Source organism: Stegostoma tigrinum, chromosome 19 (genome assembly GCF_030684315.1).
Source record: "Stegostoma tigrinum isolate sSteTig4 chromosome 19, sSteTig4.hap1, whole genome shotgun sequence".
Classification (NCBI taxonomy): Eukaryota; Metazoa; Chordata; class Chondrichthyes; order Orectolobiformes; family Stegostomatidae; genus Stegostoma; species Stegostoma tigrinum.
Genome location: NC_081372.1, coordinates 13,485,918 through 13,498,571, shown reverse-complemented (window position 1 = coordinate 13,498,571; position 12,654 = coordinate 13,485,918). Strand labels below are relative to the sequence as shown.

The following is a 12,654-nucleotide window of genomic DNA, read 5'->3' as shown; positions in this document are numbered from 1 at the left end:
TATTGGTGCTCACTGAATCTTGCTGTGCTCAAATTAGCTGCTACGTTTTCTAGATTACAACAGTGATTATGTTTCCAACATACTTCATTGGCTGTGCTGCACTTTGGGATGACTCAAGGGTGTGAAAGGTACTAGGAAAATGCAACTTCCTTTTAGCTCAGTCTTGATTCTTTGATAGACTGGAGGGGAAAAAGAACATGCACTAAACACAAATGTTGCTATTTGCCATCCCTCAGCCCATTAAAATGGACTTTCACCAGCCTTTCTCAAAAAAGCTCATCCTCCACTCATCTAACGTTTAACTTTTCTAAAGTCTCTCTGACATCAGTAATGGGAACACTGTGCTACATTAGACAATAGGGATTCAAACCTGGATTACCCTGAAAATCTTTGGCTGTCTAGACATCTGAATGAAGCACTGCTACTTGCAAACCAAGAAACAATTCTATCAATAGGTTGCACAAAATGTAGCCCAAAAGAAAGTCAGTGGCCTTAAGAAGTAAAAATAAAGCTTTTCAAAAATCCCATATAAATGCATTAATGAAACAAAAATATAATCAAATTAAATATTTGGCCTGATTGCAATATTAAAAACTCGGAAAAGAATTCCTGTATTCTGCATCTTACACAGGGTTCACTGCAATAAATGATAATAGTCAAAATAAGAGTCTAAAATAACAATAATAATATAATAATAAAGAATTTGAAACATGCCACTTGAAATTTGGATATGAAGCTTCACTGTCTCCATTTTTGAATATCCTGTGATCTTAGTACATTTAGTATGAACCTTCAGAACATGTCCAAAAAAAACTGTGCAGATACTGAACAAAATCTCAACTTTCATTGCCATTTAACATTTGTGACTGACAGCTTATGAATCACAAGACTATGGACAGATGGGAAGAATATCTGGGATTTCAGCACCAGGAATGGTCATTGAGTAAACACAGTCGGATTCATTGAGATGAATTTCATCTGTTCTCAGCGCTTGTTGCAACAAACAGCAATGGCGATTCATTCCAATCCATGAAATGTGGTTAAAAACAAGCAGGTGTATAATTTTTCTCAGTCTCCTCTTAGCGAGTCTAAGATGTAGCACTAAATCCCAGAATATCTCATATACCTGAACAGTATAAAATGCAAGAGGAGAATAGCATTGTTACAAAAAGTATTTATTTTGTCCACTCTCCAAAGTACTTAAAAGTTTCAATCCTTTGATCAATAAAGGCTTTTTTTTTGACAAAAGAAATGTCATGAGCTAAACATGTCCTGGAATCCATTCACATATGAGCACTCTTAAGTTGGTTTCGTAAGGCTCATTGGCACATAAACATTGGAAGCAACGTGTTCACTTAAGTACTCTCCTCCCTTCTCTTCATAGTCAGCCAAAGTTATCCAGCCCTCAGTTTGATCCTTATACTCAACAGCCCAATCGCGTGCACCTAACCAGCTATCCAGAACAGGATCAGCAGCCATCGTTATCTGAAAGACATGAGGAGTCAATATCAATATATAACATTTCTGATCGGTAGTTGTCTCAAAGGAATAAGTAACTTTAAAAATAAAAGTCAGTCAAAGAGACATACTGCACAAAACAGACCCTTCGGCCCAACTCATCCATGCAGACCAGATATACGTTAATTTAATCTCATTTACCAGCATTTGACCCATATCCCTCTAAACACTTCCTATTCACATACCCATCCAGATGCCTCTTAAGTGTTGTAATTGTACCAGCCTCCACCATTTCCTCTGGCAGTTCACTCCATACATGCACCATCCTCTGTGTGAAAATGTTGCCCCTTAGGTCCCTGTTAAATCTTTTCCCTCTCACCTTCATACTATGCCCTCTAGTTTTGAACTCCCCGACCCTGGGAAAAAGACCTTGGCTATTCACCCTGTCCATGCCCCTCATGGCTTTTATAAACTTCTGTAAGTTTGCCCAATTTCTTCCAAGACTCCAGTACTAATTAATGCTGACATCATGTTAGCTCTTTGATGTGGTTCTCAAGTATAAAACTGAACTTGAATACCCAAGCGTTTGATATAATCTATTTTCCGTTCTCAAGACTTGCGTTCTAAAACTGCCCATAAATATGCAACAAAAGCCTCTACCTCATGCTTACAAAAGGGTTTTAAGAATCTAGAATTGTCTTAATCCAGCTTCTAGTTGTGGCTCTTCATTAGTAACAACTTGACAATCTTGATGACACCAAGGACTGGTAAATGCAGAGACTGAGTACAATTATTGTAAAAGTTTTCCATTCCCGAGTACTAACATCCCCCAGCTTGATTAGCACAAAAATGCACCCTATTCTCAACAACTGGAAACTGTGAATCAGCAACGTTACACCATGCTTCAGAAGTTAATGCATAATTCCTCAGAGGATAAAGGCAGAGCTTCAGATCTGCATTGCCAGTGAAGAGATCTCCTACTTCATGGTAGAAAAACAATGAATGGAAACAGAGATGACAAGGTGTAGAGCTGGATGAACATAGCAGGCCAAGCAGCATCAGAGGAGCAGGAAAGCTGACGTTTCAGGTCTGGACCCATCAGAAAACTTTCTGACGAAGGGTCCAGACCTGAAACATCGACTTTCCTGCTCCTCTGATGCTGCTGGGCTTGCTGTGTTCATCTGTGTTTCTCCAGCATCGGCAGTTCCCACTATCAGTGAATGGAAACAAATGGGCTTCCAATAGTGTGGAAAAGGTATCCACTAATCTGAATTGCACCTATATATTTTCTTGTACTCAGCTATACAGACATTAGTGTAGCTCTTTAAGACTATGGTTTATCCTGATGAAAACAGGTAGGAAACTTCACAAAAGAGAACTGTCTTCCTTTGTTGAACTCTACACACCCCCCCCCCCCCATTTCTATAATGAAAGCATTGACGAAGCACAGCGGGTGACAAATTGTGACCCAGGTCAGAAATACAACCAAATGATAGTCTTCTCTTAACTGCATTTTCTCCCTCACAACAGTCGCTGAGTCTGAACCTTGTTTATCCCCATAACATCTGTCTCTCCTACAGGGGCCAGCAAGGCTGGGTCATTAAGTGTGTTTAAGGTTGAGATAGATTTTTAATCAGCAAGGGCATCAAGCATTATTGTGAAAAGGCAGGAATATGGAGTTAAAGATGATGATCAGTTCAACCGTGATCTCAATGAATGGCAGAGCAGACTTGATGAACTGAATGGTCTATGCCTTATGTATTCACAAAGAACATAGAACAGTACAGGCCCTTCAGCCCACAATGTTGTGCCAACCTCTTATCCTACTAAGATCAATCTACCCCACATACCCTACATTTTACTATCCTCCATGTGCCTATCCAAGAGTCGCTTAAAAGTCTCAAGTATCTGACTCCATTACCACTGCTGGCAGCGCATTCCACACACCCACCACTGTGTGAAGAACCTACCTCTAACATCTCGCCTATACCTTCCTCCAATCACCTTAAAATTATGTCACTTCGTAATAGTCATTTCCGCCCTGGGAAACAGTCTCTGACTAGCACTCTATCTATGCCTCTCATCATCTTGTAAACCTCTATCAAGTCACCTCTCATTCTTCTTTGTTCCAGTGAACACAGCCCTAGCTCCCTCAACCTTTCCTCATAAGACCTGCCCTCCAGTTCTGGCAGCATCCTGGTAAATCTCCTCTGCACCCTCTCTAAAGAGGTGACCAGAACTGAACACAAGCTGATAGTTCTCAGGCAGCCCACAGCTCACCCTCATAAACTCCAATCAAAATAGAGCAGCAGAACTTTTCTGAAAACAAAGATACATTTGTCAAGCTACAGAAAATATTAATGCTGAGGGAAGTTTTACTGCATGGAATATCTAATGTCACAGCGAGGAAGACAGTCTATATTGAGACTGCTGTAAAAAAATAAGCAATATTAAGAAAAAGGTTCAAGGTTCACATGAATAGCTGGAGCAATTAATGCACCTAATTTACTCAGGAAAGCTATTTCCTTCTTCCCAAAAAAATAGCCTTAAAATTAGGAAGTATTTATCAAACTCTGCTGTACAAACTGTCATGATTAACAGTTGCTTAACCTGAGAAACAGGAGGTGTTTGATGACAATGAACTTCACACTGTGGAGTGCTATTCACAGAGTGAAGAGTTACTCATTGAATTGTGATCCAATAATTTCTCTTCAAATATACTGTCTAATTTACTTCTTCAAACACCAACAGCAAGTTTTCCCAGCAGCTGGACCAATATTTCTCCCTCAGTCAGTACCACCAAAATCAGTTTAATTGGTCATTTGTCCCACCAGCTTCTTATAGCACCCTTCTGCAGACAAATTGGTTGCTAATTTCGCCTCCACAGTGACTGCACCTCAAAAACTAATCAATTGACCTGCAAAATATTTGGGACATCTTTTAAGACATGATGAGATGCAATAATAAAGCAAGTTTTTCTTTTCTTAAATATTTTCGAAAGGGTATAGGGACAAAGAACAGTCCAGTATTAGCTCTAATAAAAGGCCAAAACCAATACACATAGGATGGCTTCCACTTCTGTTAAAATTCCAAATACCAATGAATAACTTCGATTAAATCATCATGAGCAATCACTTGCAAACGAGCATGATTGTCCACCTAGGAAATTCTGTGTCATGGACTCCATAGGTTCTTACATGGCTGAATGCCCGATCCTACAGCCACGTCTGACAATACATTTGTCACATGTTTCCAGAATTTGGAAGTCACTCAAAATTGTGATCATTGGCATTCCTTTCCCCGTTCCTTTTTCATACTTCCTTATGCCAACTGATGTTCTCAAAGAATTGTGTCCCTTCATAAAGACATTTCCGCCAAATTGGTTCCTCTTGAATGAGGATCCCCAGTGTATTAGTATCTATATTGCATTTCTTGAAAGAAGCCTTCAGGGAGTCTTTGAAACAATCCTTTATCCTCCTCTCCTTAGAGTGCTTTCCTGGAGCTGGGTGAAGGTGATTTGCTTTGGCAGTCGGAACTCAGGGATCTTAAGCACATAGCCGGCCCAGCAGAGCTGGTTTTGGATGACTGGCCTTGAAGCTAGTACTATTAGATGCTTCAAGGACATGAATGTTAGTACACCTGATATTCAGCTAATGTGGAGAATCTGTCTCAAATAGTGCTTCTCAGCAGTCTTGAGGTGGTGTCTATATGTGGTCCAGGTTAAAGAACATAGAACATTACAACACAGTACAGGCCCTTCGATGTTGTGCCGACCTGTCATACCAATCTGAAGCCCATCTAACCTACACTATTCCATGTACGTCCATATGCTTGTCCAATGACAACTTAAATGTACTTAAAGTTGGCGAATCTACTACCGTTGCAGGCAAAGCGTTCCATACCCTTACTATTCTGAGTAAAGACACTACCTCTGACATCTATCCTATATCTTTCAGCCCACAATGTAAAACTAGGCCCCCTCATGCTCACCGTCACCATCCTAGGAAAAAGGCTCTCCCTATCCACCCTATCTAACCCTCTGATTATCTTATGTGTCTCAATTAAGTCACCTCTCAACCTTCTTCTCTCTAACGAACACAGCCTCTAGTCCCTCAGCCTTTCTTCGTAAGACCTTCCCTCCATACCAGGCAACATCCTAGTAAATCTTCTCTACACCCTTTCCAAAGCTTCCACATCCTTCTTATAATGCGGTGACCAGAACTGTACACAATACTCCAAGTGCGGCCGCACCAGAGTTTTGTACAGCTGCAGCATAACCTCACGGTTCCAGAACTCGATCCCTCTATTAATAAAAGATAAAACACTGTATGCCTTCTTAACAACCCTGTCAACCTGGGTGGCAACTTTCATAGAGTTGGAAGAATGACTGCCTTAAATGCAAGGATCTGGGTATCAGCACTGATGTCACAGTTTTCAAAGACAAGACTCTCATCCTTGCGTGTCCAAAGGCATCACTCGCAGATTGTATGCGATGTTGAATCTCTACGTTGACGTCAGCCTCAAGAGAAGAGGTAGCACCCAGGTCAAGGGAATGTTCCAAGTTTGGAAGGATTTCTCCACTGATCATAATGGAGGGATGAGTGGGTAAAGGATTTGTTTCTTCTTGAGGCTTCAGGATGCTGCCATGAAGGCATTAAGTGAGGCTCGGAGATTCTCTTCTGAGACAGCAGAGATGACATTGTCATCCACATAATGAAGTTCCACAAGTGAGGTCAATGTTGTTCTCTTCTTGGATTTCAGCTGATTGAGGTTGGCAAGTTTTCCATTCATCCTGCAGACCTTTGATATAGAATGAACTTCAGGTGAAATCATGCAACCTCATGACCAGGTGACAGAGTACGTTTCTATGTGCAAGATTATTCATATGTATATTATCTATTATTCCATCATGGGTTTTCAGGCTCATGTGAGTTATAGAAAACCCATTAAAATTGTCAAATCTGTAGACATCTGTAAAAGGTGTGGATTAATTCTCCTATAATGTATATTGGCTCCCTAAGAATCCAAGTTAATCAAAGATTAAGTTTGCTTTTATTTATACAATACAGGCAAGCTGAAAAACAAATATGTCTCATTATTTGTCCCTGTCCAGTGGGTTGTTGTTAGATCAGTTGGCTGGATGACTGGTTTGCAGTGCAGACTGACACCAACAGCGTGCGTTCAATTCCTACACTGATTGAGGTGACCATGAAGGACTCTCCTTTACAACCTCTTCCCTGGCATGAGGTGTGTGGACCCCTCAGGTTAACTATCTACCAATCATCTCTCTTCCCTAATTCTCTCTAAAGTTGAAATATGGCAACTTTACCTTTACCTTACTCAACTGTGTTCTCTGATTCGTTGTAGGTCCTCCCCACTCCACCAAACAGAATCAACTCAGAATACTTGAAATTATGAGACCATTATGCCCATCAAGACTGTGCTAGTTCTCTGTAGTTGAATTCACTCTGTGCCATTCCCCTGCTCTTTACCTGTAACTCTGCATGTTTGTGTCCCTTAATTGCTGAACCAATCATCTCCACTTTCAGCATCCTCGTAAGCAGAGCTCCTTGTTATTGTGGCTTATTGCATAAAAAAATTTCTCTCATAAACCTCTGCCTCTCACCATATATGAATCTTTTGAAATTGAACAGTCAATGAATTAATGTCAAATTGGTTATCTCAAATGAAAACCACCATAGCAGTAGGAAGCAGGAGATAGCACGAAGAAAATCAAAATGACAACAGAGTGAGAAAGCTGCTTTGTATCCCATGCGTAGGCACTATTCATAAATGATGTGAAGGACAGGTGTATTTTTTGAAAATTATGCATCTTCTGCCTTTTTCACATTCAGAAATGAACACTGCCTAAATAGAAATCATCTCCTTTTCCATATCGGTCATTACTGTTGCTCGCTACAGCCCACACAAACATCACTGAATCTAGAGCACCTGGAAAGAGGATCGAAACGGTCTCATGGCAAGTAGTTCCCTTTCCATCCGCATCTTCATCCCAGGATACAGGACATTGCCACCAGTGAGGAATACATTTTGTACAAGTTCATCCTGCTGCTCCTTAGGATATCTACAGAATCAAAACAAACTTATTCTTTAATGTGTTAATAAGAGAAAGTTAGCTGGTTTCTATATCTTTCCAAACTCTTCTTCAGCCTGATGAAAGCAGAGGGATATGAATCAGCTACAAAGAATGAAGTGGAAACCAGTACTGCATTGGCAGCCCATTAACTATGGTTTCAAACTCCTTACACTGCAGTTTCACCCTCGTCTAGGGCCATCAATACCTGATGCAAGTGTCCAGTGCAGTTCCTGGACTGCGAAAAGTCAACCTGCCAGGCTCTGTTCAATCTAGAGCAGAAATGACCCACTGTTTTGGCATATACAAGCCACAATTGTCTAAATACGCAGGGGAAACACAAGAGACAAAAGTATCCTGCCCCCACTGGTAGCGAGCTTGGAGGTGAGAATTACAGTTAAGCGGGCAGGTTGGAACCTGAACCTTGGCTACCTTCATCTCTCAACTGGAATTAAGTCCTGGGCAGGACTACCCTCCAGCTCCACTGCCAACTGAGACCCCGAAATGGCCCAACCGTGACCACTCAAGGGCCTGCTGCCATTGGAATGATCTCGCAGCAGTTGGATTTATTGTTGTGTGCTGGATAGAGCAGCTAAAGTCATGTGACCAGGCCATCATCTCTGGGGAGCAGCTGTCCCTGGACCAAAGGCATCTGTGCCTGAATGAAGGACTGGACATTGGGAACAGCAACCCCCTATTTCCATCTCCTCTGGATCCCCCAACTTCCACTCTGAATGCTGTGTAAGTTATCTGCAGCCTGCACCGCCCTGCAAATGGAACTCTGGTGGGCATGCTGTCTGCAGCAACCACAGATCCTGAGCGTAGCTGTTGGTCCTCTGTCCCTTGCGTCTTCATTCCAGGGGAAGTCCACCACAGGTCCCAGGCATCAGCATGCTAGTAACATTGTTTAAAGTTGCCAAGCGACAAAAATACAGATGCCATTCAGGACTGCTTGTTCTCGACTTAAATGACATAATTTTAAAATGTTTTCACTTGAAAAGGTAATAAAGTACATCTCCGTTCAGGCAGACGTGCATTGGACTTTTAAATAAAAGGTGGTGAAACTATAGGAAGGAGGGAAAAAGTTGGCGGTGATATATTCTAAGGATCAAAAATAGAATGGGTTTAAACAAAATGTTGCAGGGATTTCAATAGAGTGAGGGAAATCGTTTCCCTTGAACTGGATGATGTGGGTAACGTGCTATGAACCCACATCCCATTACTTCTTGGGAATGCTCATCAACGTAATCATGAGCTGTGCTGCTGGTCTTATCATAACACATCATTCAACACAAAATTATTGGAAAGAATGTGACCAAAGCATCGCAAAAGAGGGGAGTGCGGTTTCTGGTATTTACCATGAATACACAGATAACTTACACATGATTGATAGTGAAGAGGGGAAGAAAGTTAACAGATTAGTTACCAAATGTTAAGCAAGGTGAATAACTCCTAAGGACATACCTGTCCAGGACATATTGCAGGGTTTCTGCAATACCAGCCTGTTCTTCACCAATCAAAGATGGTTGAAATAGAATCTCAGGAACTCTGATTCGCTCACTGCCCAGGTGCAGCTGATGGTATTCAGCTAGATTGAACATCTGTCCAACTGGCTAAACCAAAGGTAGGATTTGTTAAGTAAAGGAAAAAACAACACTGATTATAGTGCAGAGATAATGGGAACTGCAGATACTGGAGAATCCAAGACAATAAAATGTGAGGGTGGATGAACACAGCAGGCCAAGCAGTATCTCAGAAGCACAAAAGCTGACGTTTCGGGCCAAGACCCTTCAGAGAGGGGGATGGGGTGAGGGTTCTGGAATAAATAGGGAGAGAGGGGGAGGCGGACTGAAGATGGAGAGAAAAGAAGATAGGTAGACAGGAGAGTATAGGTTGGGAGGTAGGGAGGGGATAGGTCAGTCCAGGGAAGATGGACAGGTCAAGGAGGTGGGATGAGGTTAGTAGGTAGGAAATGGAGGTGCGGCTAGAGGTGGGAGGAAGGGATGGGTGAGAGGAAGAACAAGTTAGGGAGGAAGAGACAGGCTGGGCTGGTTTTGGGATGCATTGCGGGGAGGGGCCGAACTGGGCTGGTTTTGGGATGCAGTGGGGGAAGGGGAGATATTGAAGCTGGTGAAGTCGACATTGATACCATTGGGCTGCAGGGTTCCCAAGGGGAATATGAGTTGCTGTTCCTGCAACCTTCGGGTGGCATCATTGTGGCACTGCAGGAGGCCCATGATGGACATGTCATCTAAAGAATGCGAGGGGGAGTTAAAATGGTTCACGACTGGGAGGTGCAGTTGTTTATTGCGAACCGAGCGGAGGTGTTCTGCAAAGCGGTCCCCAAACCTCTGCTTGGTTTCCCCAATGTAGAGGAAGCCACACCAGGTACAATGGATACAGTATACCACATTGGCAGATGTGCAGGTGAACCTCTGCTTAATACGGAAAGTCATCTTGAGGGCTGGGATGGGCGTGAGGGTGGAGGTGTGGGAGCAAGTGTAGCACTTCCTGCGGTTGCAGGGGAAGATGCCGGGTGTGGGTAGGTTGGAGGGCAGTGTGGACCGAACAAGGGAGTCACGGAGAGAGTGGTCTCTCCGGAAGGCAAACAAGGGTGGGGAAGGAAAAAATGTCTTGGGTGCTGGGGTCGGATTGTAGATGGCGGAAGTGTCGGAGGATGATGCGTTGTATCCGGAGGTTGGTGGGGTGGTGTGTGAGAACGAGGGGGATCCTCTTTGGGCAGTTGTGGCGGGGGCGGGGTGTGAGGGATGTGTTGCGGGAAATGCAGGAGACGTGGTCAAGGGCGTTCTCGGCCACTGCGGGGGGAAAATTGCGGTCCTTGAAGAACTTGGACATCTGGGATGTGCTGGAGTGGAATACCTCATCCTGGGAGCAGATGTGGCGGAGGCGGAGGAATTGGGAATAGGGGATGGAATTTTTGCAGAGATAATGGGAACTGCAGATGCTGGAGATTCCAAGACAATAAAATGTGAGGCTGGATGAACACAGCAGGCCAAGCAGCATCCCAGGAGCACAAAAGCTGACGTTTCGGGCCTAGACCCTTCATCAGAGAGGGGGATGGGGGGAGGGAACTGGAATAAATAGGGAGAGAGGGGGAGGCGGACCGAAGATGGAGAGTAAAGAAGATAGGTGGAGAGAGTGTAGGTGGGGAGGTAGGGAGGGGATAGGTCAGTCCAGGGAAGACGGACAGGTCAAGGAGGTGGGATGAGGTTAATAGGTAGCGGGGGGTGCGGCTTGGGGTGGGAGGAAGGGATGGGTGAGAGGAAGAACCGGTTAGGGAGGCAGAGACAGGTTGGACTGGTTTTGGGATGCAGTGGGTGGGGGGGGGGGGGGGAAGAGCTGGGCTGGTTGTGTGGTGCAGTGGGGGGAGGGGACGAACTGGGCTGGTTGAGGGATGCAGTAGGGGAAGGGGAGATTTTGAAACTGGTGAAGTCCACATTGATACCATATGGCTGCAGGGTTCCCAGGCGGAATATGAGTTGCTGTTCCTGCAACCTTCGGGTGGCATCATTGTGGCAGTGCAGGAGGCCCATGATGGACATGTCATCTAGAGAATGGGAGGGGGAGTGGAAATGGTTTGCGACTGGGAGGTGCAGTTGTTTTTTGCGAACTGAGCGGAGGTGTTCTGCAAAGCGGTCTCCAAGCCTCCGCTTGGTTTCCCCAATGTAGAGGAAGCCGCACCGGGTACAGTGGATGCAGTATACCACATTGGCAGATATGCAGGTGAACCTCTGCTTAATGTGGAATGTCATCTTGGGGCCTGGGATAGGGGTGAGGGAGGAGGTGTGGGGGCAAGTGTAGCATTTCCTGCGGTTGCAGGGGAAGGTGCCGGGTGTGGTGGGGTTGGAGGGCAGTGTGGAGCGAACAAGGGAGTCACGGAGAGAGTGGTCTCTCCAGAAAGCAGACAGGGGTGGGGATGGAAAAATGTCTTGGGTGGTGGGGTCGGATTGTAAATGGCGGAATTTTTGCAGGAGGGTGGGTGGGAGGAGGTGTATTCTAGGTAGCTGTGGGAGTCGGTGGGTGTGAAATGGACATCACTAACTAGCTGGTTGCCTGAGATGGAGACTGACAGCCTGTCTCCAACCTGTCTCTGCCTCCCTAACCGGTTCTTCCTCTCACCCCAAGCCGCACCCCCATCTACCTACTAACCTCATCCCACCTCCTTGACCTGTCCGTCTTCCCTGGACTGACCTATCCCCTGCCTACCTCCCCACCTATACTCTGCACCTATCTTCTTTTCTCTCCATCTTCGGTCCGCCTCCCCCTCTCTCCCTATTTATTCCAGTTCCCTCACCCCATCCCCTTCTCTGATGAAGGGTCTAGGCCCGAAACGTCAGCTTTTGTGCTGCTGAGATGCTGCCTGGCCTGCTGTGTTCATCCACCTTCACACTGATTATAGTGCATTCTGATCTTATCTTTTCAATTAATTAACTGATTTACTTGTTACATATTTATGAAATTTTGAGCTCAGTGTCTTGACACAGCAACACACTAACTTGAGGCTGTTCTGGGTTGTTCTGCAAAACTATTTTTGAACATTTATGTCAGATTTTTCATTCTCAAGCCATTTGAGTATAAGCTGAGGATCATAAATCTGAAGGATTAATGATTGTAAACTTCAATAGAACCGAGCAAGCCATTCGCTCATGCCTTACTGCTGCAAAAAGAATGCTCAAGACTGAATGCAGTATGTTTGTGGTATATGTGTAAACATTTTCAGACAAATCTATCATTTTTCAGAAGTCACGCATTATGGCAAATTGCGATTAGTTTTCTTTGATGTTTACAGCTATTAATGTAAATTTTTTTTTCAAAAAAGGAACAGTAATTAGTCTCCCAATGGTCACAGGATACAGCCATCTAAGCAACTTCCATATGGGGAATGTCAGATCGTTGACCTTATTGCTAAATGATAAAAGGTCTTTGGCCATCTTGGTAGTCACATGACACGAGAATAATAGAGGCTATTGACTCTTTGCAATCAAACTCCATCAATTTGCCTGCAAGGGACCCAGATATGACAAAGAGAGAGCCCCAGTAGTGAGCATTTTTGGAATTAGAAGTCCAACATCACTGTGGTC

At 44.0% G+C, this 12,654-nt stretch overlaps 1 protein-coding gene and 1 long non-coding RNA gene across 3 annotated transcripts in view; one reads left to right on the top strand and one right to left on the bottom strand.

Moving 5' to 3' along the window:
- The window catches only part of LOC132210748 (uncharacterized), a 52,716-nt gene that overhangs the window by 23,768 nt on the left and 16,294 nt on the right, over positions 1 to 12,654 (top strand). The window lies entirely within an intron of this gene.
- The window catches only part of actr5 (actin related protein 5), a 37,820-nt gene continuing 26,325 nt past the window's right edge, over positions 1,160 to 12,654 (bottom strand). Inside the window, exons 7-9 of the mRNA XM_048550371.2 lie at positions 9,017 to 9,165; positions 7,411 to 7,543; positions 1,160 to 1,485 (exon numbers count right to left, since the gene is read on the bottom strand). Coding sequence (XP_048406328.1) covers positions 1,300 to 1,485; positions 7,411 to 7,543; positions 9,017 to 9,165 — 468 coding nt within the window. The 3' untranslated portion in view covers positions 1,160 to 1,299. The remainder of the gene's footprint in view (positions 1,486 to 7,410; positions 7,544 to 9,016; positions 9,166 to 12,654) is intronic.